The sequence below is a fragment of the Psammomys obesus genome, unplaced genomic scaffold (assembly GCF_907164565.1).
Source record: "Psammomys obesus unplaced genomic scaffold, mPsaObe1.curated_primary_1811, whole genome shotgun sequence".
Taxonomy (NCBI): Eukaryota; Metazoa; Chordata; class Mammalia; order Rodentia; family Muridae; genus Psammomys; species Psammomys obesus.
The window spans coordinates 4,917,987-4,944,967 of NW_026590062.1; the positions used below are offsets into that span (position 1 = coordinate 4,917,987).

General features: G+C 47.7%; 1 protein-coding gene across 2 annotated transcripts in view; it reads left to right on the top strand.

The window, feature by feature from the left end:
• Gcn1 (GCN1 activator of EIF2AK4) overlaps positions 1-26,981 on the top strand; it is a 62,658-nt gene continuing 35,677 nt past the window's right edge. For both annotated transcript variants that reach the window (XM_055605722.1, XM_055605723.1), the window contains exons 1-21: positions 1-32; positions 7,381-7,483; positions 11,127-11,190; positions 11,722-11,853; positions 12,468-12,576; positions 15,069-15,167; positions 15,253-15,387; positions 16,021-16,089; positions 16,193-16,301; positions 17,066-17,140; positions 17,588-17,716; positions 18,177-18,227; positions 18,537-18,635; positions 18,870-19,043; positions 20,211-20,363; positions 22,564-22,656; positions 24,403-24,478; positions 24,583-24,742; positions 25,426-25,615; positions 25,695-25,819; positions 26,516-26,694. In XM_055605722.1, the coding sequence (XP_055461697.1) occupies positions 15-32; positions 7,381-7,483; positions 11,127-11,190; positions 11,722-11,853; positions 12,468-12,576; positions 15,069-15,167; positions 15,253-15,387; positions 16,021-16,089; positions 16,193-16,301; positions 17,066-17,140; positions 17,588-17,716; positions 18,177-18,227; positions 18,537-18,635; positions 18,870-19,043; positions 20,211-20,363; positions 22,564-22,656; positions 24,403-24,478; positions 24,583-24,742; positions 25,426-25,615; positions 25,695-25,819; positions 26,516-26,694 (2,342 nt within the window). In that variant the 5' untranslated portion in view covers positions 1-14. The remainder of the gene's footprint in view (positions 33-7,380; positions 7,484-11,126; positions 11,191-11,721; positions 11,854-12,467; positions 12,577-15,068; positions 15,168-15,252; positions 15,388-16,020; positions 16,090-16,192; positions 16,302-17,065; positions 17,141-17,587; positions 17,717-18,176; positions 18,228-18,536; positions 18,636-18,869; positions 19,044-20,210; positions 20,364-22,563; positions 22,657-24,402; positions 24,479-24,582; positions 24,743-25,425; positions 25,616-25,694; positions 25,820-26,515; positions 26,695-26,981) is intronic.

Consider the following 26,981-nt stretch of genomic DNA (forward strand, 5'->3'; position numbering starts at 1 on the left):
TGGGCTCCGGCAGGATGGCGGCGGACACGCAGGTGAGGCGGGCGGCCCCGGGGCCAACGCGGCGGGCGGCGGGGCTGGAGCGCGGGCGGCGGTGGCGGGAGCTCTCTGTCGGAGGCTGCGGGGCTGACAGCCGTGGAGGGCGCAGAGGGAGGCGGCGGGGGCCCGGCTCCTCACGCTTCGAGGCTCGGCCCGGCCCAGACGGGCAGAGCGACCCTGGGCTCGAAGAGTCCGGGGTTTCGGCTTTTTCGGGGCAGCTGGCGCCCTGCTGTGCTCGTTCCCGCTGGGTCGGTTGCAGAGCTTCCCCTCGGAACATGCCACGGTTCTCCAGAGCCTGTGACCATGAGCCGCGGGGCAATGCGGAGACCCACCCCCACCCCATGCGGGGACTTCGAATGTAGCCTTTATGTTTATACGGGTTCGGAGTCGAGTCTCTCTGTTCCTTGATTTCTCCAAGGCATTACATAAATGACATTATCCCTCTGAGTCTCAACCTTTTTATATAAAACGGTGTTGAAATAATACCTATTTCATAGGGTTGTTGGGAAGATTTCATGTCGTTTGGCTGTTGGTACTGGGTCCTGAGTGAGATCACAGAATTGTCTTCACGTAGGAAGAGTCTTGACACTTTTGAGTGTTAACACCTGTGGGTACGTTGCGGTTCAGGGAGGAGTTGAGGATAGCCCTTTGTCCATCTCAGCCTCTTTTGTAGATGTGTGGAAGGTGAAAAGGAAGCTTTTCACCGTATTCTTTATTCTCCTTCTTCCCGTCCCCAACCCCGTCCCCTTTAAAAAAAATGTAGATTAAGGCCAGGCAGTGGTGGTGCACTTTAATACCAGCACTCAGAGAGTCAGAAGTAGGCGAATTTGTGAGTTCGAGGCCAGCCTGATCTACAGCCAAGGCTACACAGAGAAACCTTGTCTTGAAAAACCAAAAACAACAACAAAAACTTGTCTGTTCAGTAGTACAGCAACCCTTGTCTAGTACTAAAATAGCCATAAGGTTTACTGAAGTTAGTCAGAATTAAATGAAAATAAAGTTTCAGATCACGTGTGCTAAGCATTTAAGTCACACATGTCTAGCACCTGATGTAGCAGCCTGACTTGAGAGCATTTCTGTCATCTTGGAAAATTCTCTTTCTTGGGCAGTGCTATCTACAGAGACACCTGTGAACTTGGAAGGCAAGGCAGCCGATCTTTCCAACATCCATTGTGACTCCTAAAGGATCTTAGTATGTTCTTCCTCAGTTTTGTTGCAGCAAAGTTTTCAGTGGGTAACTATTCACATTTTCCTTGGCAGTGCCAGGGGTCCTGCCCAGGGCCTCATGCATGCTAGACAAGGGCTATATTTTAAGCTAGTCCCAGCCTCTCAGTTTCTGATGAAGAAAAAGAAGAGCCTTGGCTTCTTTTTCAAATATGAAAGGTTCTTTCATATTTGTGAGAGAAACTGTAGTTATGATTTTAATGCGATGTTATTGCCTAGTGTAGTGGCACATGCTTTTTTTTTTATTACCACAGTGGAGAGACAGAGGGATCTCTGTAAGTTCCACACCATCCAGGGCTACTCTTTGAAACCTTGTCTCAAAAAAAAAAAAAAAAAGTTTATTGTTACTATATTGGGAGGCAGGGGGTAGTGTGTGTGTGTATATATATACACACACATATATTTTCCCCATTTTCTCAAACCTCACCATGGTTAGTGAAGGATTTAAACAATAATAAACTGGGGCCAGCAAGGTGGTTATTGGGTAAAAGTGTTCGCCGCTGTGCTGGCCTAATGACCCGGGTTTGGCTGCTGTATCCCTTGGTGGAAGGAGAGACTGACTCCTGAAAGTGGTCCTCTGACCTGGACACACACACACTGTGACATGCGTGCATCTGAACACACGTGTGCGCACATCCGCATACACATTATCTCTCTCTAGACTGTGGGTGACTCAGTGGTGGAAACGCTTGCTTAGCATTTATGAGACCCAAGGTTCTGTCCCTAGCTCCCCTCCCCCCCCCACAAGATATTTTAGGGCTGAGGGCATGGCTCCGTGATGGTATATGTGTCTTAGATGCTGGAGGCCGTGTGTTCCTAGGGTAGCAAAAGCGAACCCAACAAAGGGAAGGTGGCGGGGGTGGGGTGGGGTGGTGGCGAACACAGACAATAGTAGCAGATTTTTGGAAGCTAGAAAGTGATGATAAGAGATGCAGATTACTTATTTGGTTTTTCTTACAGGGTGTAGCCTTGGCTATCCTGGAACTCCCTCTGTAGACCAGGCTGGCCTCAAACTCACAGAGATCCGACTGCCTCTGCCTCCTGACACTGGGATTGCAGGCGTGTGCCACTGCACCTGGCTGAGATACAGAGAGTTGAACAATGAAGGAAATGAGTCCTGACTCATGAGCTAAGAAACTCAGACCCAGTCTGAACTACATAGCAGAATCTTTGAAAGGTGGAGCTAATGGAACTGAGGGTGACCGTAGATGCCATCAGAGTCCCTTTCCCATGATGGTAGGAGAGTTTTCTCTCTTCAGACTGAAAGAAAAAAAGAAGTAAAAAGGAAAGGACATGCTGCTTCTGGATATGATGGAGTAGAAAGTATATTGTAGATAAAAGGGAGAGCATGGCCAGACACAGGGACATCTGGGAGGGCCAGAGTGGATGTGACTGAGCTATGTGAGGAGGGGTAAGGAGGAGGACAGGGAAGAGAGGGGGGCCAGGTACAAAAGGGTGGGTGACCAAGATGTTTGGATTACATAGGGAAGAGCAGAGGAAGGGCAGCCTATTCCCTAGGCTGGAGAGTTGGAGGTTTTAGTCCCTGTAACAGAGACTGAGGGATGCTGGGAGAACCTGGTGGCCAGGTCGATATGTTATGTTAAGTAGGCACCTCAGCTGTTTGTCTTACGGTTTGTGACTTAACAGTGATCCTAAAACATTAGGCCCAGTGCTGTGAGCACTAATCTAGGATCAATCTTTAAGGAAATTGTTAACAAAATAATTCAAGAAACTTTCCCCCAGTTGATGGGTATGTTTCTAGACCAGAGTTCTCCTCACAGTGGATAAAACAGACTCACAACAAAGCATATTACTATGAAATTTCATAATCTTAAAAAAAAAAAATCTAGGAGCTTCTAGAAAGAAAAGCCAGATGTCCCCCAAAAGATCAAAGTCAGAATGAGGCATTCCTATAACCCCAACACAGGAGGATTGGAGTTGGAGGTACACCTAGGTGCATAGTGAGGCCCTGTTTGAACAACAACAACAAAAAGTTACAATGGCTTTGGCCTTCCCAACCACAGCTAAAGATTAGTATTCAATAGAGAAATACAATAGTGTCAGTATTCTGAAGGAAAATGATTCTGGGTCTTGGCAAACTTGATTAGGAGGCGAACCTTTTCGTGATGAAATGACACTCTTCACACACAGACACTGGTGCAGTTGATGTCGGTTACCTGACACGAACACTCCCACACCACACCACGCACTACCTGCCAAATTGGGATAGGTCAGAAAACTCAGAGCCCCCTTCAGGTGGAAGGAAAGAATTTTCTGGAATGAAGATATACAACTAAGAGTTTGAGTTGAATGATTAATAAGGTTAGGTAAAACAAGACAAACAGGTGATGGTGAGAAGGACAATTGTTAACTCCAAGGAAATAGTGCTGGGCGGCAGAAGGAGCACGGTGTAGTAAGCGCAGGCTGGGTAGGCTTCAAACACTAACCACCTCAGCTGCTCATTCTAAAGCGCAGGGCTGCTCTTGCTGAGATTCGGAGAGTGGTGGGGTCAGGGCATGGAGGCCAGATGGTGGGAAAACAGAAAAGTCAGGAGACACGGTGCAAGAAAAGTGGAGATGTCAGGAGACACGGTGCAAGAAAAGTGGAGATGACTGTTAAAGTGCTGGCTAGGCTCAGGCTTGGGAAACACGCTTAGAATTCCTGGTTATGTGCTCATGAAAGTAAGAACACTTCAAATAACCAAAGCAGGGCCAGGTGTGGTGGCACTTACTTTTACTCTCAGCAGTCATGATGGAGGCAGATCTCTGAGTTCAAGGCCAGCTTGGTCTATGCAGTGGGTGCCAGAACAGCTAGGGCTCTATGGAGAGATGCTGTCTCAAGAAAAACAAAACAAAACACACGCATCCTAAAAAAAAAAAAAAAAAAAAAAAAAAATCACAGCAAGAAATAGTTTATAAGTTTGGACATCATTGTATTCATTGCCAAGAGAATTATACCAGGAACTTAAACATTAAAGAAAAAGCAGGACTGGCAGGATGGCTCAGTAGGTAGAACTTGTTGCAGCCAGACCTGATGGCCAAGTCAAGTCCAATACCCAGGGCCCCCACTGTATGAGACCCCACAAGTTGTTCCCTAGTCTCTACACTCGTGTACACCCCTCCCCAAAACCTACACGAAAAACATTGTTCTGTGTTCGTACATGTGAATCATGCTGGTAGTTTGAGCTGCCTGTGACTGAGGCACCCTCAAAAACAGCACTCCGCCCTACTCTAAACACTTGATTGCCTCATGGATCCCAGCCTGCCCCCAGGAAGTCTGCAGACTGCTGCTTAGGGCAGGTTTCCCAGGTTTCTGAGAATGCTCACAGACTCAAAGCCAGACTGCAACTGTGTTAAGTCAGATGGTGGAGGCTGGTGGAGATGGTGGTGTCCTTTTATAGATCTGTGTGGCTTCGGGGTTAGTTCTGAGAACATGGGTGCCGTGGCCATTGGCTCCACTTTGGGGCAGAGACTTCTGTCGTGGAAATGGGAGATGGGAGTGCTGATACTGCCCTACAGGCTCAGTAGTGGTAGTAGGCAATTTGGTGCTTTCGATGAACATGAAGTAATAGCCATACTAGTCCCATGAGGTAAGTGCTGTTAACTGTGGGTAGATAGAGAAACGGAAGATTAGAGGTGAAGTCGTTTGACGTGGTTTCCGCAGCTAGTGAGAGCAGAGCTGGGATCCAGCCTCATGGTCTTTCACGTTTAGCAGTGTGTGCTTCTGCTCTGCTGGAGTGGCCAGGGAGAGCCTGCTTGGCACATAGTAGGTCCTTTTTAGATAGGGCTCGTTTCTTTCTCAAACTCAGTTTGCCCTCTGTGTCTTACCCACAGTTCTTAAATTTGCTTAATTTTAAATCAGAAATTAACCTTTTAAGTTCTGGTTAGTCTAGATCTCTGTCCATTTCCTGGAATCATATTCAGTTTTTTTGTTTTTAGGATTTTTGAAGTATAGTTTACACATGAAAAAAGTACTGCTGTTTGTTTATTTATTTGAAACAGTCTCTTTATGTAGACCAGGCAGGCCTTGAACTCACTGAAATTTTTCTGCCTCCTGCTGGGATTAAAGGCGTATGTTACCATGCCTAACTTGTACTGTCTTTTTTTTTTTTTTTTAAGATTTATTTATTATTATGTATACAATGTTCTGTCTGCATATACACCTGCATGCCAGAAGAGGCCACTAGATCTCACTATGGATGGTTGTGAACCAACATGTGGTTACTGGGAATTGAACTCAAGACCTCTGGAAGAGCAGCCAGTGCTCTTAACCTCTGAGCCATCTCTCCAGCCCTTGTACTGTCTTTTTAAAAGAAATTTATTTGTTCTGTTAGAGTGTCATACATGCAGATAGTGTGTCTTGATCATATCCACCCCAGCTCTCCCGATCCCTGAGTACTCCGATACAGTCCCTCCCACATTCATTCAGTTAAAGAATCTTATTCTATTTCATGTGTCTGTGTGAGTGCCTGTATGTATGTATGTATGTGTGTGTGTGTGTGTGTGTGTGTGTGTGTGTGTGTGTGTACTCTGTTCCTGGTATATGCAGAGGTCTCAAGTGGGTGTCAGGTGGTTGTGAGCTGCCACGTGGGTGCTGAGAACCGAACTTCAGTCTTCTGCTAGAGCAACAAGTGCTCTTAAACACTGAGCCATCTCTCTAGCCCCACCCCCTTTAAAATTATTTATTTTGTGTGTGTTTGTATGTGTGCATGAGAGCTCTCTTGTGTATCCATGCCACGTTGCATGTGTGGAAGTCAGAGGACCAACTTGAGGGAGTCCATTCTCTCCTTTAACATTTGAATTTTCAGGCTTGGTATTTAGTACAGTCAGTTCTGACTACGCCCATATGGGTGTGGGGCTACCCACTGGAGCTGGTGCAGCCCATATGGGTGTGGGCTACCCACTGGAGCTGGTGCAGCCCGCCAGTGGTCACATCCGAAGGAAGAATGATTCCCATCTGGATGGTGGTTGCACACACCTTTAATCCCAGTGCTCAGGAAGTAGAGGCAATTGGATCTTTGTGAGTTCAAGGCCAGCCTAGTCTACAAAGTGAGTTCCAGGACAGTCAAGGCTGCATAGAGAAACCCTGTCTCAAAAACCAAAGCAAGCAAGCAAGCAAGCAAGCAACCAACCAACCAACAACAACAACAACAACAAAAGCAAGAAAAATGGCTCCTCTCCCCAAGTAGTCATCAGCCAGGGGTATTCATTTGGGTTATTTCAAAAAGGATGCTTTCTGTCTAGAGGTTTTTGGATTTTTGCTTTTCCTGCCCAAATGTTGGTATAATGTTCTTTTGGAGTGTATACAATTTACTCTTGATCATTTAAATGCTGATTTCCCCCCTCCACTGTCTGGTTTCAATCCAGACATTATTCTAAGCATCACCTGTCTCAGGTTTGTGTAAACATGCCACCATTTGTTCTCTACATTGTCAGTTTAAAAAAAAACAAACAACAAAAAAAAAAAACAGCCACAATGGCTGAGCAATGGAGAGGATAGGGTGGGACATCCTAGTCTAGAGAGGGGAGGAGAAGGAAGCGAATGGCAAGAGGAGAGAGAATTGGGGGAGAGGTCTTGGAATCACGTGGAGAGAAGTACCAGACATTAGATATGACTAAAAGCAAGTATAATGGGTAAAATCTGAATGATAGGAAACTATGCGGGTTTGGAGGTTTAGGATGGAGTAATCATTGCCCAGTGTTTTGCTCTAGGTTAATTAAATAAATCCCAGTCTCTGTGTGGTGATTTTATTCCTGGTTTAGGAATAACTGCTGCCTAGCTAAAAGATACATCAATAGTAAATATAACCATCAACACCCAAGTTTAAAAAAGATTGGATTAAAATTGTTCGTCTAAACTGTGAGTGATTTTTGTCCCCTGTCCCTGGAGATTTGACTGTCTGGAGACATGATTGTCAGAACTGGGGCAGGAGGGGAATGGACTACTACTGGTTGCAGTTAGTGGGTGGAGCTGAGAAATGCTGCTAAAACCCCATAATGCACAGAGGCTGCTGCCTATGACAGCCCTGCTGTAAAGATTGTGGCAGGTCTGTCCTGTGCACACCCTTTCATTGTTTTGTCACCTGACCAGTGAAATTTTCTGTGGGTTTGGTCTTCACAGGTTTCTGAGACACTAAAGCGTTTTGCTGTGAAGGTGACAACAGCTAGTGTGAAGGAGCGGAGGGAAATTCTCAGCGAACTGGGGAGATGTATTGCTGGAAAAGGTGTGTATTCACCCCGTACCTGCGGTGCTGGCTCCTTGGGAAGTCAGTTGTGCTCTCTCACCTTCTTTCTCCCCTGACCGACTTCTGCCTTCACCTTTTTTTTTTAACATGCGACAAAACAGTTGAAACATTTGGGTCAGTGCAGGTAGGTACTGAAGTCATTTATAGTTTTAACTATGTTGATTCAAAATGTTTTGTTGTTGTTGTTTTGTTTGTTTGTTTGTTTGTTTGTTTTTGCTTTTTTGAGATAGGGTCTTTCTGTGTAGCCTTGGCTGTCCTGGACTGTTCTAGATCAGACTGGCGTCAGGCTCACATCGATCCACCTACCTTTACCTCCCTGAGTGCTAGAATTAATGGCATGTGCCACCATGCCCTTCTAGTCATAGTCTAAAAGATAGACCAGTCTTTCTTGAGTAGTATACTGGGCACAAGGACATTTTTGATTTAGGACACTGTTCTTTCTCTGTCCATAGACATAAGAAGGTGGTAGCAGGTGGTTGGCCAGTATAGTGCTCATTTTTAAAACTCTATTTTATTTGGGGTCTATTTTATTTATGTCTCTACCTCCCTTCCAACCTCCCAACCCTAAATAGAGAGAAGGTTAGTGGGGAGAGGGAACCCAGACTCCTTGGCTTAGCCAGGCTGTTTAGGGTCAATGGATTCTCTAGGGCTCTGTACCAATCTCTGTCAATGGCAGACGTAGCCAGCAGCCTCCTCCACGCTCTGCACCCCTCAGTGTTTCTCTCCATCTGTCTGTCCCGACTGCTGCACGCCACATGCACACCACACCTTCTCTTTCTGGGCACTCAGTTTATGCCCTTTGCGCTCTAGACCACACCCCTCTTCTTGCTGCACATGGAAGGCCGTAACCAGCTGAGCCACACAAGACAAGCATGAGACAATTAACAGGTGTGGACAAACTACAGCCCAAGGAAAATCCCATACTTGGGACTAAAACAAAAGCATATTTACACAACAGAACTGAACTTACAAAGAAACCAGAACTTCCGCTTCAGCCAGTTAAGGACCCTAAGTCTGTTCAGATTGAGAGATCTGAATTCTCAGATCTTTCTCTAGCACCATGCCTGCCTATGTGCCACCGTGCTTCTTACCATGATGATAATTGACCGCTGAAACTGTAAGCCAGCCCCAATTAAATTTAAAAAGAGAGAGATCCATGTTTTCTGATGCCTTCTGATAACGTTTGCTATAGGTGTTTGATTTTACTAATCTTTTTTCTTTTTCGGGAGAGGTGGTGGTTTGAGCAAAGGACTCCCTATAATGGCCTTGAACTATTATATCCTTTTTAGCTCTTAGTGCTGGGATGATAGATGTGGCCACCACACTGAACTTTGACTGACCAGCCAGCCTACTTTCTGTCCTCCTCCCTTGCAAGACACAGGGTTTCACTGGATGGACCAGCTGGCTTCTAGCTCATGACTGTCCTGCCTCAGCCTCCCCAGTGTTACCTATCACTGCTGGCTTTTCCTAGCAGCCTTCCCTCACATTCTCACTTGCTACTTTGAACCTGCTGTCGCCTGGGTGACAGCCAAGCTTGTAAAAGCTGTAAGTAGTCAGCTGCTGTGTGTGAGCTTCTGCGCTGTCCCTTCGTGTGTGCGTGTGAGTGCGCTTGTGTAAAATTTTATGCCTCCTCGGAGGTTACTGTCTCAGCAAAGCCCTGTCTAGCTAAGGTTGCTGGGTGATGACACCAAGTGTGTACATGTACTGAGCTGCGATGGCGACCTTCCCTGCAGAGCAGCTGTCAAGTCCTACATCCCTATACCCAGTTTATGGAGTAAGTTTGGCTTTTATGTCCGGGTTTATGAACCACTCTGAATCTTCTGAGGGTGACTGCTTTTCTGGCACCCTGAAATTCTATAATTCAGTGTTTATGAAGTGCTGTGATGTGAAAACCCAACCTTCTTTATGAGTGCTGGCATTCCAATCTAATCCTCTGAGTCCAAGGTGAGCACGAAGCTAGTGGCACCCTGAGGGTTGGTGTCGTGGGTAAATGAGAACACTTGCGGGTGCTCAGCACAAGTACACGCAGTGGCACACTGCCAGGGAGTGTTTCCTGTTACTGTTCCTGGGCTGTCAGCGTGGGCCTGGCTCTGGCGATCTGGCTTTTTCCTTCTGGTGAGAGCTCTGCAGGGGCTGGCTCTCTGCATTACACTTGTTTCCTCTTCATCGCTTGGGCACTGGAAATGCTCTTCCTGGGCTTGATCCATTTCACAACGTAGGCTGGATTTTCCCCAGACAAGCTTTTCTGCTGACTGCATGCCCTGGTCTGGTGGGTAGTGTTTGTCTTGGTTGAGTCGGTGGTATTTGAGGGCACTCTTGTTCAGCCCTGCTGCTCTTCTAGCTGGATGCCTGGGTTTCTGTTGTTCGTTTCTTCCTCCCAAGGTGGCTTTAACAGCCACGTTGTGGGGACAACGTGTATTAGTCTATGAAGTCTTAGCACAGCACTGAGTGCAGGTGCCTTCAGTCCACCATTTCTCTCCTGTCTTCCATGATAATCCTATTCAGCACATGCTTCCTCTTTGCATTTCCTAGAGTTGACTAACCTGTCAACAAGTTTAAGCTTTCAGAACCCCCTAGTTACAGTAGTTACAGGTGTTTTTTCCTTTCCTGGCTCCTCATGGTACTTTAATTGTTTTTTTGTTTTGTTTTGTTTTGTTTTTTGTTTTTTTTGTAGACATGGTCTCTATGTAGCCCTGGTTCTCCTTGAACTCACTGTGTAGACCAGGCTGGCCTTGAACTTACAGAGATCTATCTGCCTCTGCCTCCGCCTCCCAAGTGCTGACATTAAAGATGTGCATCATCATGTCTGGATTATAGTACTTTCCAATTTTTTTAAATTATTATTATGTGTGTATGGTATATATGTAAAGGTATCAAGATACACACACGGAAGACAGAGAACATGGGGAGTCAGCTCTTCTGTTTTACCTTTACATGGGTCCCAGGGGTTGAATTAAAGTCAGGCTTATACAGTATGTTTCTTTACCCACTAAACTACGTTGCCAGCCTGTTTTGTTTTGTTACTCAGGCTGGCTTCAAACTTCTGGGATCAGCGATCCTCCTGCCACAGTACAGTCTCCTGAGTAGCTAGGAGGGACTGTAGGCATGTGCCACCACATCTGGCTCATGCTATATGTCTGTCTGTCTGTCTGTTTTTGAGACAGAGTTTTACTGTGTAGATCAGGCTGGCTTCTGAACTCCCAGCGCTCTGCTGCTACTGCTGGGATTAAAGGCGTGTGTCACCATGTCTGTCCTTGATGTCAATTTTTTAGACCACTTACCTGAGCAAAGACCTGCCAGATCATCACCAAGTGAGCAGCATAGTGTGAAGCCAACATTCAGGTCATGAGGCAGAACAGGTGTGGCCTTGTTGGTCCTCCTCTCTAGGGAGAGGGAAGATGTTGAGGTCTTGTGTGTCTTCCGTCTCATGGGTTTAGCAAATGTTTGTTGTACTTTAAGCTTTCCTGTGCCACGTGTTTTGATACTGCTTTTTTTCTCCTTGGGATTTTACCTTGGGGCTCACTGGGGTGTCTGGGGCTGCGGTCCTGTCTGACAGGTCTGACGTAAGCAGCCGCTCACCGCTGTGCTTGTTGTTGAGTCTGTGTGTAAACTTTGCTTTCAGATCTGCCAGAGGGAGCAGTGAAAGGACTCTGCAAGTTATTCTGCTTGACTCTGCATCGATACAGGTGAATCCCAACAGAGACCCAGATTCTAGACTGTTGTACAGAGAGACTGTATCAGGGAGATGGTGCAGAGTAGTAGGTAGAGCCACCACTTGGTAGAGCCAGATTTCTTAGGTCCATGTTCTAACTACTGGATCCTGAGCAAGTTACTTAGCTCCCAGTGCCTCAGTTTCTTCACCTGCAGGGTGAAGATGATACCATTTTATACCTCGTGGGTGATCCTTAGTATGAAGGCCTGGGACAGTACCTACTTCACTGTAATATCTCAGCATACGTACACAGTCACTATTTGTGATTGTAAAGGCATTTAACCTAGCTTGAAGTCATGGGGCACATATCATGAACATAGATTCTGCCCTTCTTGTCATCCGATGCTCTTTCTGGGGTGAGGTGGGTTTGTTGAATGTATTTCCATCACCGATCCACTGGAATGTATACAGTACCATCAGTTTTTCCTCAGAAAGAGCAGTGCTTGCCTTAGGCAGCCCTGTCTCTGCTGAGATCACTCATGTACCTTTCTGCTTCCTATGTTAGAGATGCAGCCTCGCGCAGAGCCCTGCAGGCAGCCATCCAGCAGCTGGCTGAGGTCCAGCCAGAAGCCACAGCTAAGAACCTCCTGCACTCCCTTCAGTCTTCAGGTGTTGGCTCCAAAGCAGGTGTTCCCAGGTGAGCGCTTAAGGCTGTGGCCGGGGTCTGGTGGAGTCCTGTCAGGTAGGTTGGTGCAGAGGAGCAGGTATGAGCACTCCTAGCTGTCCCTTTGTGTCCTGAGTGGCACCTGGAGAGAAGAACCAGGTTAGTACAGAAGACTTTTTTTGAGGAGTGGGTTGAGCCAGTGGGCCCAAGGCACTGGATGGGGAAGCCTTATTTATTTGTTTACACTTTCTGTGTGTGATTGTTTTACTTGCATGTATGTCTATGCAGCATGTGTGTATGTGTGTGCCTGGTACCTGAGACACCAGAGGAGGTTGTCAGGTCCCCTGGATCAGGCAGTTGTGAGCTGCCATGTGGGTGCTGGGAGAATCAAACCCAGGTCCTTTGGAAGAGCAGACGGTGCTCTTAATCTCCGAGCCATCTCTCTACCTTCATTTGTTTTTAATGTTGAGAATGCCAAGTGTTGGGAGGTTAGTGAGGCCTGGATTCTAGTCCTGAGTTGTCACGATGGTGTTGGGGAACAGTTTTCTGTACTACTGAGGCAAGGGAGGGCCCACATCATGCTGTGCCTTGGTGTGATGGAGGCGGTGCTCTGCGCTAAGCTCTCTCCTCTCCCTTCTCCTTTGTAGCAAGAGCAGCGGCTCAGCCGCCTTGCTGGCTCTGACTTGGACCTGCCTTCTAGTGCGCATTGTCTTTCCCCTGAAAGCCAAGCGGCAAGGAGACATCTGGAACAAACTGGTAGGTCCCCTTGTTTTTGGAGCTATGAGGGTGAACTTTACTCGGGTGTATGATGTTTCAGCATTTCTTGCGTCGCAAGTGTTTTCACAGGTTGACATTGTCCAGAGTATGTGCTGGTGGTGAGTATGAGTACAGTAGGGACACATTCATCTGTGTCGGGCCTGGTGCTGGGCATGTGGATGCTGCCTTCATGAGAGGCCAGACAGGAGGAGACACTGAAAGGCAGGGGTGCCAGAAGATGCAGTGATGTAGATCACGTTGTTCTCTGGCTAAGCACTCTAGCACCCATGTTTGGATTTCAGGGTAATAGAGTGAAATTCTGACTCTCGTCTTGGTCATCTAATTCTCTTCTTTCTATGCCTGCTCCTTGCACATTCTGTTTCTCCTTCCCACTTGCCTGTCACTCAGAGATGGCCTGGTAGGCTGGGCTGGGAGCTTCTCTTGATCTAGGTATGCTTAGTGTAGGTCAGGGCGAGTGGTCGATGGCTCTGCAAGGTAGTGTTAGAGGTGTAGCTCTTGGCCATGAGATTTGACAGAGCCGCTTCCCCGCTGCAGAGAGGGCTAGAGAGAGGTTTGCAATGGCCATGGGCACTGAGGAGTGCAGTGCTGTGGTGGGAGTCACTAGCAGCATTAGAGACCAGAAATTACGCGAGGTGAGGCAGGCAGGCAGGCCGGCTGGCCGCCTCCTCCCTGCTTTCTTCCCCAGCACACTTTTAGGGGTGACTGTGGAGTGGCCATTAGCAGTAGGTTAGTTCCGAGTTAGAGTGCTCACGTTTCCCTGGTAGTAATTGGTATGAGTTTGCCTCTGGAACCCTTCACAGAGCGTGGGTTTCAGTGTTCACAAATGGCTTTCTAGCAAGGTAGTTAGTAGCAGGCAAGGTCCCTGGCTTATCTCTACTGAGTTCTTAAAGCTGTTACTGTGCTGAGTCAGCCGGCTCAGTGAGCAGGAGGGCTGGGCTATAGAGTGTTGTATTGTAGAACAGAATGCATCAGGGGTGTATGACTTGTTGCAGGGACTAGAATCTGGGCTTTTACTTTGCTGGTTCTATTGTCTGTTATGTTAATTCAGCCATTTACTGGCTGGCACTGTGCTAGAAGCTGGGGCTGCTGTGAATATGGCTGAGGGACCTTCTGCTTCTGTGGCGCTTATGCACTGTTGGAGAAGACATACGGGATGGAGCCTGGTACAGTGCTCTATAAAAGCAGGGTCCTGGAGGGCAGGGAATGTGGCCAAGGGTGGTGAGAGCAAGGCTTCTGAGAGGAAACAGTGACTCTTGAACAAGGCCTGGAGCAATTTAGCGAAGGAACCCTAATATAATTCTGGATGTGATGTGGGCAAGCTTATTAAATTGTGGACATCTCCCCCAGGTGTAAAAGGACGTGTTGTTAGCATAGTGTATAGGGATATAATAGTCTAGAAGCTGTTGCTGTCCCTAGCACTGTGGAAATGGCTCCAGTGCTGGAGATTTACCCCAGGCCATGGCTGTCCTGGACCTCAGAGATCTGACTGCCTTTGCCTCCCAAGTTCTGCGATCAAAAGTGCATGCTGCCATGCCAAGTGTCCCTTACTTCCTACAGAACTTAGTACACACCTGCTGTGGAGTTAGTTTGTTAGTATCTGTGGTGGTTTTAAAATTTTTTTTAAGATTTATTCTTTTATTGATTTTGAGACTGCCTCACTTTGTAGCCTTGGCTGGCCATGAACTCACTCTGTAGACCAGGCTCACCTGGAACTCAGTGAGAGCCTCCTGCCTCTGCCTCCTGAGTGCTGGGATCACAGGTGTCCAGCATACTTGCCTATAGGATTTGGTCCTTAACAAAGGACAGGGCAAGGCGAATAAGTACGTTAGCTAGGATTGCCTGTTCTTTTTCTGAATGGCAGCTGTCTTACTGACTTTGTGTAATGTGTCTTTTTAAAATTGTTATTGGGTTTAACTTGAGGCTTCATGCATGCTGTGTTCTGAGCTACATTTCCATTTGTGTCTTTGTTTAATATTTTCTGTCTTTGAAGTATAAGGTGCAAGAAAGCACTTTGTTCTTGTGTATATCTTAGCTCATAGTAGGTGTTTAACAAATATTTAGTAAATAAATGCATGAATGAGCAGTGTAGTAAAAGCCTGGATTTAGGGGTCTGGAGAGATGCTCGCAGTTAAGAGCACTGGCTGCTCCTGTGGAGGACTCTGGCTTCATTCCCAGCACCCACAGGGTGGTTTACAACTGGTAACTGAAGTTCCAGGGAATCTGATAGCCGTTCTTGGCCTTCAAGGATACTGCATATATGTGGTATACAGACATACATGGAGGCAAACCACTCATATACATTAAAAAGAAAGGGGGGATTTAGGACAAGGGGTTGGCAGAGAGAAGAGGGGTGGGTTGGAAGAAGCCTAGTAGGGATGAGGCTGGGATCTAGAAGGCCTGATGAATGTCTGTGGCATACTGTAAGGGTCACAGGATACCTGCGTCTAAGTCATATCTCCCTGCCCTGGCAGGTGGAGGTGCAGTGTCTGCTGCTGCTGGAGGTGCTGGGCGGCTCCCACAAGCATGCTGTGGATGGTGCTGTGAAGAAGCTCACTAAACTGTGGAAGGAGGTGAATGGAGCTGATGGGGGGAGGAGGCCATGCTTTTCTGCACCTCTGCTGCCTGCTAACTCCGGGGCCTTCGTTTCCTTTTCAGAACCCTGGACTGGTGGAGCAGTACTTCTCAGCTATCCTTAGCCTAGAACCCAACCAGAACTATGCTGGCATGCTGGGGCTGCTGGTGCAGTTCTGCACAGACCAAAAAGAGATGGGTGTGGTCAGTCAGCATAAGGCAAGTGTCCAGCGTGGCGATGGTGGGCTTGCTGCACTGGGGCATCTGGAGGGAAGGGTGGGTAACTTGCTTAGTCCTTGTGGCCTATAGCTGTAGCTCGTGTGAGTCCTGGTGTAGTCACTGGGGTGATAGTTCACTGTTCGCCTCCGTGGGCAGATCCCATGCACCAAACTCTGTGCCCGGAGTCAGGGGTGCAGCAGTGTGCAGGAGACTGTGACCTTGTGAAACGGAATCAGAGATTGTCACCCCGTTAATTCAGCTGATAAGTGTGACAAAGGAGCTAGGCAAGTTGGGTTCCCTGACATGGACTGTGGGTCAGGGAACACATCTCTGTGATGAAAGGACTTAGGAGTAAGGAGAAGTAGTGAAGGGGGGGTGGAGCATTGTGGGCAGAGAGAAATCAGGAAGCGGCATGGAAAGGCGAGTGTGGCTAGTCGGCTAGTCCACAGGAGTGGATGTAGCCAGCAGTGAGCAGCCAAGGTTGTTAGAGCCCTGCCAAGGTCTTTAAACTCTGCCCCAGGGGCCATGGAAATGACTGCTCCCCTCCCTTTGGCGGTGAGCACAGGAGGGTGGGGAGCCATGGAAAGCGGGACCTCGGCTTATTACTGAAGTCTTGGACCTCGTGTCCTGTAGAGTGCCCTGCTGGAGTTCTATGTGAAGAATGTCCTGGTGAGCAAAGTGAAGCCTCCGAAGTACTTGTTGGTGAGTGGACCGCACACCTGCCGCCCCATCAGCTCTGGACACCGCCCTGCTTTTGACTCCTCCCAGGAGGCCCAGGCACCTGCCTGACTCTCTGTCTTTGTAGGACAACTGTGCCCCCTTGCTCCGGTTCATGTCCCACTCAGAGTTTAAGGATCTGATTCTGCCCACTATACAGAAGTCCTTGCTGAGGAGTCCAGAGAATGTTATTGAAAGTAGGTTCCTGCTGAACAGGGGGGTGTGAGGGCTGGTGTCTGTGCAGCTCTGTTCCTGGTGGCTTCGCAGCAGGGCCCTGTATTGTGAGTGTGAGGTGTGTTCACTGCTACCTGGTGAGGGCCACAAAAAAGATCAGGAACTCCTTTCAGAATATTCAGAATATGTTGAAAGTCATGGGCTTTTTTTTTTTTTTAAAGATTTATTTATTTATTAAGTATATAATGTTCTGTCAGCCAGTGCTCTTAACCTCTGAGCCATCTCACCAGCCCCATCATGGGCTTTTTAAAAATTTATTTTTGGGGGCTGGAGAGATGGGTCAGTGGTTAAGAGCACTGTCTGCTCTTCAAAAGGTCATGAGTTCAATTCCCGGTGACCACATGGTGGCTCACAACCATCTATAATATGAACTGATTCCCTCTTCTGGCAGATGTAAATGCAGATAGAATACTCATGCATAAAATAAATAAATCTTCTAAAAAAAACAAAAACAAGATAAAAAGAGTCTTTGGATTTAAAAAAAATTATTTTTGTCTGTGTGTGTGTGCGCGTGCTCATGTACGTGTGCGTGCATGTACCTGATGTGCCCACAGAGGCCAGAAGAGGGCATTAGATCCCCTGAAACTAGACTTGCAGACAGTTGTGAGGTGAAAGGCGGTCATGTCACCACATGGCTAACCAGCAGACTCTAGAGGGTGTGTGAGGGGGTTGGGCAAAATGGGGACTGGCACTTGAAACTGACGGGCAGTGCTTTCTCTCTCCTTAGCCATCTCCAGCCTGCTGGCATCAGTGACACTTGATCTTAGTCAGTATGCCCTGGACATCGTAAAAGGCTTGGCTAGTAAGTATGCTGACCCTTCTGTATAAGCTGACCTCTACAGCCCCTTGATGCACCTTGAGTTTTGGTTTTATTTGGCAGTGTTTTGTTGAAAATCGGATGGGGAACAGCTTATGTTAGAGATAAGTTTTAGCGTCAACAAGATGGCTCCTTTGGTTAAAGGTGGTTTCTGCCAAGCGTGCCAACTCAAGTGCAATCCTGGAAACCACATGATGAAAGGATAGATTATTCTCTGACCTGTACTTGTGTGCCAAGCACCCTTTCTCCCCCTAGACATAACATATAAATGTTAAAAGAGGAAAAAGGAAAAAGGCTTTAAATGCCAACAAGGGGAGGGCTTTCTTTTCTGAGGTTGTGGATAGTGAAGTCAGAGAGCCAAGACCGCTGGGAAGAGACTAAAGTCTGGGTGCTCAGCTGCCAGTACCCTGAACTGTGGTTCTGTGTGTCCAGATCAGCTGAAGTCCAACAGCCCTCGCCTGATGGACGAAGCCGTCCTGGCGCTGCGAAACCTGGCCCGCCAGTGCAGCGACTCCTCTGCCACTGAGGCCCTGGCCAGGCACCTGTTTGCAATCCTTGGAGGTGAGATGGCCTTCTTGGCACAAGAAGGTGTGCCAAGGAGTGCCCCTAGCCTTGGAACCAGGATGGGCTGGGACTTGATTCTGAGTCTGCTCCAGGAGAAGCTGTGGATATGGACACATCTCTGCATTTGTGAGCAAAAGCATACCCATGATGGAATTGATGCTGCTGTCCATGTTTTTAAGAATATGTGCTTTTGTGTGTGTGGAAGAAACAAAGGAAAGACAGACATGAAGATGCTAAAATGCCTTTTAAGTATTAAGGACATGGGTGATGTGAAACATTTTTGTCTTTGTATTTTTTTCTGCTTCTCAGATTTTCTGTAAAAATGTAGTACTTTATTTTAGTCACAGAGAAAAAGGCTTTAAAACCCAGCTTCACCCCAGAAAGGCTGCTCTGGGAGTCTCCATGTGTGTCATGAATGGGGTGGTGTGAACAAGCACTTTTGTTTATCTCCTCGCAGGCTCAGAAGGAAAGCTGACTATCGTAGCCCAGAAGATGAGTGTCCTTTCAGGTGAGGAATCCTCCCTGGGTTCTGCCAGTGTGCTATAGTAATGGGGGAGGTTGAACATCACTCTGAGGTAACCCAGAAGTCTGACATCTAACAGGACTCTGCAGGAGTCCTCCCAGCAGGAGGCCTAGCTTCATAAAAGGGAAGATTGGAGGAAAATTGAAGGAAGGTCTCTAATGACCAGGGGAGGGGATGGCTGCTGGGCAGCCAGAAGAGGACTGTGAGACCCTGGGTGCCCAGAGAGCAGTTGCAGGAAGACTTGTTTGCTGTGGCTTTGTGTAGGGGAGGGACCAACCAGAGTCTGCTTTTCAGGGATTGGAAGCCTGAGTCATCATGTGGTATCCGGGCCTTCCGGTCAAGTCCTCAATGGGTCTGTGGCTGAGCTCTTCATCCCATTCCTCCAACAGGAAGGTAATTCCCTGTGGCATGGGGAGCATGCACTTTAGACCCATTCTTAACCATGCTTTTTCAGTCACTCTTCTAAAAGGCTTTCTAAAGGCACACCTTGAGTTAGTAGGGCTGGGAGTTGTCTGAAATGTCACTGCTTCCTCCCCTGGGACTCCGGCTTGCCTTCTCGCACTGCTTGCAGTGATTTGATATGGTTATAAGACGTCAGACCGACTGGACTTGTGCCGCTTGCCCTAGTGCACGAAGGTACCTTGGTACACGCTGTCTCTGTCCTGGCGCTCTGGTGCAACCGGTTCACTACAGAAGTGCCCAAGAAGCTTACTGACTGGTTCAAGAAAGTTTTCAGCCTTAAAACCTCCACCTCTGCAGTGAGGCACGCCTACCTGCAGTGCATGCTGGCCTCCTTCCGAGGTAAGCTGTCCCGGCCTCCTTCGAAGGAAAGACTGATCCTGAGGGCACACTCCCCATTGGGGCTCTCTCTTTTGGCTCACTTACTGAACCTTGTTTTCTTCTTAGTCCTTGGGCCTAGTCTTCAAGTAGTGACTTCTTCCCATACTGGGTTTTACTCAGAAAGAACTTAGAATCAGAACCTGTTGTACAGAGATCACGAATATAAAAGGTCCAATGCTATGTAACCTTGATTTTGAACCTTTTAAAACATAACTGCTTCCATCTCTTCAGTGCTAAACACAGCTACTTACATTGGCAGGGGTGGCCCTCTCCATCCCAAACAGCCAAGGAAAACTTGATCTCTTTGTTAAAACCTCTTGATAGTGACTCTTCTCTCTGATAGGCTTGCATTTCTTTTAAATGATGTGCTAATTTTAAGTTTATGAATTATTGTGTTTAAAGAAACATCAAGAAGATTCCCTCAACAGAGGGAACTCCCTTGATGAACTTTGTCCCCATGCATGTCTTAGAGTAGAAGCAAGAACCTGTCAGAAGATTTGCTTGCCCTGAGTTGAAAGTAATCCTTTTCCAGAGGGATCTCAAGCAAGCTCAGCACCATCTTGGTGTTTATGTAAAATCAGATCGAGATCCTGTGGGTGGAGATATGTGATTAATGTTATCAGCTACCTTGAGGATATAGTGAGTTCATGTATTTAGCTATGGAGTCTCTTTCTATATAGCCCTGTCTGTCCTGAAACTCACTGAGATCCACCTTCTGGGATTAAGGGCTTGTGTCACCACACCCAGCTTACTTTTTAGTGTGTTTATTTCACAGGTCAGCAGCTTGTTTGGAACTTAGGGCTTTGGGTCTAAAGGTTGTCTTGTTGAGAGCACCAGATCGGAATTGAGAGGCTCGTGGTTAGCAGTGGTTCTTTGTCAGCCAGCTGTTGTCAGCCCTGGCAGTTCACGCCACCTGTTTGCTTGTCTAGGGGAAGAACACATGAATAGAATTCTTTTGGTCTTAATTTTTATGCTTTTAGAGTTTAAGTCACAGATTCTCACTCCTGTTCTTGGAGATACTTGGGAAATTAAAGGCTTCTCCAGTTAACACCGGAATGGATAAGGTCTTCTCAAGTAGTCTTGTCACCCCTGCAGACCAGGATGTCTCTAAGGTGCTTCTCTCCACAGGTGACACACTTCTGCAGGCCTTGGACTTTCTGCCCTTGCTTATGCAGACAGTAGAGAAGGCGGCCTCCCAGAACACTCAGGTTCCCACGGTCACTGAAGGGGTCGCTGCAGCCTTGCTGCTCTCCAAGCTTTCTGTGGCCGACTCACAGGCTGGTAAGGGGCTGCATGTGGACACCAGGTGACAAAGTTCTTTCCAGTGTTGTTTGTCCTCATGTTGGGAGTTTAGCATCATCCTGTCAGTTCTGGGGCTGCCTGTTGTCTGCAGGGAGAATCTCAGGGTCATAAGGAGTACAGCCAGGGTACTCACTGGGCTGCGGGCTTCTTTGTAACACTGCTAGGTTCAGCGTTACAATTTTGTGTCTTGTTTGTTTGTTTCTGTTTTATGCATGTAGAGTGTTACCTGCACGTATGGACACCATGGGTATGCAGTGCCACATAGGTCAGAAGAGGGTGTCAGAGTCCCTATGATTGGAGTTAGAAACAGTTGTGAGCTGCCGTGTAGGTACTAGGAACCTGGGTCCTCTGTGAGAGTAGCAGGTGCTCTTAGCCACTGAACCATCGTTCTAGACTTTGTGTCTTAATTATTTATGTATTCATAGGATGTTCTAGTTCATTTCTGTTGCTGAGATAAAATTCTCTGACAAGAAGCAACTTGGGGAGAAAGGAACTTATTTCAGCTCCAGTTCCAACTACACTGTGGGAAAGTTAAGCAGGAACTTCCATCAGCTGCAGCGGAGAGCAGAGAGGCAAGAACACATGGGTGGTCACCTGCCTGTATCAGCTTGATGTCTGCTTTCCGACAGTTGAGGATTCCCTGCCATAGGAAGTGTACAGCCCACAGTGGGCCGGGTCTTCCCCTGTCAATTAACTCAACTAAGAGAGTTCTCCCTAGATAGGCTACTCCGATCTAGACAGGCTCTCATTGCCTCCTGATGGTTTTAGCTTGTGTCAGTTAATGATGAAAACTAACCATTGCGCAGGTACAAAATTTATAAAGTCCGGGCTGAATTGATAGCTTAGTGGTTAGGAGCATTTGCAGCTGTTGCACCCACAGGCTGGCTCACAGCCACCTGGAACTCCAGTCCCAGGGATTCCATGGCCTCCTCTGCCTCCTGCTAACACTGCATTTACCTAGTGTTCATATACTCAGATACATGAAAAAAGAAACTTCTGAAAAAAAATCATGAAGTACAAAAAAGCTGCAAAGTGATGGTTTTCTCTTTGCCCCATCTTCCAGCCCCTCCATTTCCCTGTCTGGATAGAAGTGGCAGTTCCATGTCCATGTATAGTTGGTGTATAATGAAGCACGCTGGGTAACGTGTTGTATATACCATGTCATCTGTCAGCCATGTGTGGAAGTAATTCAAGTCAGAGCCATCCATTCTTTCCTGGCCCTCTGGGATTCTACCCTTTTTTGAGTCCTCTCTTTCAATGGGTTTTGTCATTTGTCACTGCGACAAACTCCTTGAGAAATTCAACTTAAGGAGGAAAGATTTATTGTGGTCCATAGTTTTAGAGGTTCCAGTCAGGTTGTCGGCCCATTGCCTTTGGATCTGTTTCAGGCAGGGAGTATGTGGTTGAGCAGAGCTATTCATCTCGATGGCTGGGAAGCAAAGTAAAGAGAGAGACAGCTCTCTATGTCTCTTTCGAAGGGCATGCACTTAGTGACCTAACTTACTTCTACAAGGCCCTGTCCTGTTTTGCCACCTGCCAATATGATCATAAGCCAGGGACCACATTTTCAGCTTATAGGCCCTTAGAGGACAGCGCAGCATCCAACTTCTAACCGCTTTCCTTTGCGAGTGCTCTCACCCGACCTTGCCTCTGTGCTGAGGACTAGGACTCATTCTCTGCATGCTGTTGTGTACCCACTGTACATGCCAAGGCCCTTGGCTACCTTGGTAGGATTAGGTGAGCATGACCTTTTAGCGTGCATGGGGCGCATGCTCTCTGGTAGTTAGTCATTTGGAGGAGGGGTTTACTTTGTTATTTGAGGAATTGGGAAGTGTTTCATGAAGGAGGAAGGATTTGAATAGATCCTGAGGGCCTGGAAGAGTGTGACTCTCATGAAGGAATGGCCACAGTTAGGGGAAGAAAGGGAGAGCTGCAGGAGTTCCAGCAGGTCCCTGGGTGGGTGGGAATCCAGAGGAGCAGCTACAGAGAACCCTAAAGTTCTGCTGGCCGAAGATGAGACCACAGGCTCAGAGGACTGACGCTGGTTTCAGGATAGGAGAACAGTGAAACTTCACGGAGGGTCTCACAGAGTGAAGCTGCCCAGCAGCTTCAGCTTGGAGGGCCCATGCTGTGGGGACATGGTGTACTTTGTCGCAGGTTGACCTTTGGTTTCTTGCAGAGGCCAAACTGAGCAACTTTTGGCAGCTGGTTGTGGATGAAAAGAAGCAGATTTTCACATCTGAGAAGTTTCTGCTCTTGGCTTCAGAGGATGGTAAGTTTCTCAGTCTCCTGAGAGGCTTTTACCGAGGACCTGCTCCTGAGCACCTGCTCGGCCGGCAGCATGTGGGCCCGGAACAGTGATCTGGCCGGCTGCTTGTGGGCCTGGAACAGTGCTAGTGCTGGCCAGCAGCTTGGCTGTTTACTTTGCGTTTCAAGACAGGGTTTCCCTGTATAGCACTGACTGTCCTGGGAGTTGCTCTGCAGACCAGGTTGGCCTTGAACTCAGATCTGCCTGCCTCTCTGCAAGTGCTGGTATCAAAAGTTTGTGGCACCACTGCCTAGCTAACTCGGCTGTTTTCTGAATGAATTCATTCCTGGGGTGAGTCAGGCTCAGTAGGAAGGGGCCTTGGAGGACTTAAAGACAGTGGTGACACTCCAGGCTCAGTAGGAAGGGGCCCTTGGAGGATCGCGGAGGTGGTGGTGACGCTTATGCAATCTTAGCTATAATTAGAGCTGAATGGGTAATTGGTGCTGTCTGGGTTTCTTTGCTAAGTGCTGGTGCAGTTGTGGCAGCTCTCCTCCCCCACCAGGCGACGCAGAAACTACTGGTTTCTGCCCTGGCAGAAAAGGAACAGTGATCTCCAAATGTATGTGCGAAATTCTAGGTTGCCTCACAGGAGTATGCTGCTAATTAGTAAGATTTGAAAAGTCTTTTGACTCATGAATCACAACATCCTATTAATGAGCTACAACTATTAGTCACTTTCTGGTTAAACTTTTTTTTTTTTTTTTTAGTTAGCTTTTGATTAGGAACGACATTCCTGAAGTTTAGAGACAAGGTAGGAGGGAGTCGGCACTGATTTTTCCTACTTTGATCTCTAGCCATTTAGCTCTGCTGGCCGTGGGCAGCCACTGTTTCTTCTGCTTCTGAATCCTTGATGTTACACACACCTTCCCTTTCTTTGTATGTTCTCCGCCTCCTTTACATAAATAGCAGTGTGTTGCCGTCGCTACCATGCTTCCTGGGGGAGTCAGTCCCTTGTTCAGTGGCCTCCAAGTCCAAGCCAGTGCCCCTGCTCACAGTCCGTTATTTCTTTTTATTTTATGTGTGTTTATTTTTATTTTTTTTTTAATTTTATGTATGTCAGTGTTTGTGTTTATGTGTGTCTACGCCTATAACCTTTGGAAGGTCAGAAGAGGGAGTTGGATATGGAGTTACGGATGGCTGTGAGCCACCGTGTGGGTGCCGGGAATCCAACCTAGGTTCTCCACAAGAACAACAGGTGCTCTTACCCACTGAGCCGTCTCCCCAGCCTCCCCCTCTTTCTTTAAGACAGAATTTTATTGTATAGCTTGGCTACCCTTAAACTCGTGATCTTCCTGCTTAACCCTCTCCAGTACTGAGGTTATAGGTGTGCACCATCACTCATAGATGGTAATTTTAATAACTAAAATCAGCGTATACCTTCTTCAAAGTATATATGTGCATAGTAGAGAGGAAATAAAAATGAACTATAGCTTCCTATCTGGTGTTAATCATGTTTACAATTTGCTGCTAATTTTTAGTTCATTTTAATTCTGTTTAGTTAATTTTTGCGTGTGTTTGTGTGTGTGCGTATGTGTTAGTTTTCGTGCCCCTGGGTGTTTAAGGAAACCTTTCAGGAGTGGGTTTCCTTTCACCGTGGCTTCCAGGGATTGACTTTGTGGCTGTCAGGTTGGATGGTGAGTTCCTTTGCCCACTGAGCCATCTTACTGGCCTCACTCAGTTTGAAAGACTTGTGTTGTCTCTTCTTTACAGCCCTGTGTACTGTGCTGCTTCTGACCGAGAGGCTTTTCCTTGACCACCCACACAGGCTCAGCAACAGCAGAGTTCAGTACGTGAGGGCCCCTTACCTTGTCCTGGGCCAAACAGCAAGAGGAGTGGGGGTGTGGCCGGTGGCTGTGGAGAGCCCTTCCCCATCTTCCCGTGTGTTTGCAGGCAGTACCATCGGGTACTGGTGGCTGTGCTCTTGAGTCGGACCTGGCATGTGCGTAGGCAAGCCCAGCAGACAGTTCGCAAGCTGCTGTCCTCTCTCGGGGGAATTAAGCTGGCCAACGGCCTCTTGGAGGAGCTGAAGACTGTCCTCAATTCTCACAAGGTGAGAGGATCTGGGTTCTGCAATGACTCATCAACCTGTTTCTGCCCCATAGTTTTAGCTTGGCCTCTCCTGGGATGTTCTCCCTCTCAGATGGGGTGACTACAGAGTTTTGGTAGCATCTCCGCTCTTTAGAGGCCTTCTTCCCTGTTCCCAGACCTTTGATGTAGTTCAACCAAAATAGTTTTGTATATTTCCTTTTAAAATTGTTTTAAAACACTTAATTTTAAATGCATAGTTTTCTTTCTCACTTTTGATTTTTTTTTTTCACAGTACCCTTGAAGGCAGGTAGGGCTTATAGCTTTATTTTAATACTAGCTATCTAAGCCGTGAGATGACCTATCTGGATTCTCAGGCAGCAGCAGGAAGAAGCAGGAGTCGATAGTGAAGGCCTGGATTATTTAAGTGTTCTACGTGCCAGCCTTTACTATTTTCCCCTCAGCAGTGTGTGCCTGTTCTCCATGGCCAGTTTTCCGTTTATCTCTTCCCTTAGGGTTTTAGGTGGCTGTCTTGCTCTTTCTTTCCAGGCACATCTCCGAGCCTGTGGAATCCAGGGCAGGAAGCAAGGCATTTGGTTGCACATATTCCTAGTAACAGCAGGAGAGGCTTAGGGACTCTGCATGCTGTCTTTGTGCACTGCCCTGCACAGGGCTCTGAGCTATGGGGCTCATTTGTTCTCTCTACAGGTGCTGCCCCTGGAGGCTCTTGTGACAGATGCTGGGGAGATGACTGAGATGGGCAAGACCTATGTGCCTCCACGAGTTCTGCAGGAAGCTCTGTGTGTCATCTCTGGGGTGCCGGAGCTCCAGGGTGACATCACTAGCACTGAACAGCTGGCCCAGGAGATGCTGATCATCTCCCACCACCCATCCTTAGGTCTGTGGCTGTGTAGGCCTGAGAGGGGGTGGCTCTTGAGGGTCCAGGCAGAAAGCTTCAAGAAGCCCCTCTCCTTCAGTGGCAGTGCAGTCTGGACTCTGGCCAGCACTTCTCACCAGGATGAAGATTGACCCTGAAGCCTTCATCACCAGGCACCTGGATCAGATCATCCCCAGGATCACTACACAGAGTCCCCTGAACCAGGTATCATGAGCTGGTTTTGGACTTAAGTCAGGGCTTGGGGACTCTCCATCCAGAGTCCAAGATATGAGGGCTCAAAGAAACAAGAGGAAAGAATGGTGTCATGTAGGCTTGGCTTCTTGGTAGTAAGTGACAGAATACACACTGGTTGGAGCACAAAAGGGAACTTAGGGCCTCATTTGCAGACAGTGTCTGAGGATGTGAGTAGCTTGGGATGGTGCTGCTGGGGCTCAGCTAGTGCCCATAGGACAGACATGCTGTCTGTACTCCCAGTCACTCACTTCTCACTGCTTTCCAATGTGTGAGCTGCATATTCAAATTTCTATTAAGAGTTTTGGCCTCACAGCTCGTCCTCCCAACAGCTCCATTGGGGAAAGCATGCATGTCAACTGGCATGCCCCACTTGATCTGTCCCCAAGACTATCCTGGTTAGGGGACACATGCCTGCCTTTGAAAACGGTGAGGCAGCGCTCCTGGACCACGGAGTTGAGAGTGGAGTGTGCACTCAAAATCAGTTGTAATAGCAGAGTGAGGGGGAAAAGCTTGTCCAGTAAGGCAGGCTCAGACTACAGCAAGCTGTGTTCAGAAAGCACAGACAGAAAGAAAGGGGGAGCCAGTTGCAAGAGTCATTCTGGTGTGGCAGAACCCTATTCTGATGTTAATTAGGCTATAGGCTGACCACATCTATTTGTCTGGCAGTCTTCCATGAACGCCATGGCCTCGCTTTCCATCCTCTCCCCTGACCGAGTCCTCCCGCAGCTCATCAGCACTATCACTGCCTCTGTGCAAAACCCTGCTCTGTGTCTCGTGACTCGGGAGGAGTTTGCCATCATGCAGACCCCTGCCGGGGAGCTGTTTGATAAGTCCATCATCCAGAGGTGAGACCCAGTTGCTCACTTGTTGGCTCCATGACTTTTCTTCCCCCAGCTCTGGTTTTCATGCCTATTTGATGGAGATATTTATAGGGTCATTGGGAAGAGCTGTCTGTCCATGGCAGAAATACCTGCTTGTGTTCCAGGCCTAGTGCTTAGGCCCGCGATATTGGTGAATCCAATATCTAGCACTAACCTGGTACATAGTACTGAAAAGCTACCTGGGAGCTGGGAGCGGTGTGCATGCCTGTAATTCCACACTTTGGAGGCTGAGATAAAGGGATAGTAAGTTG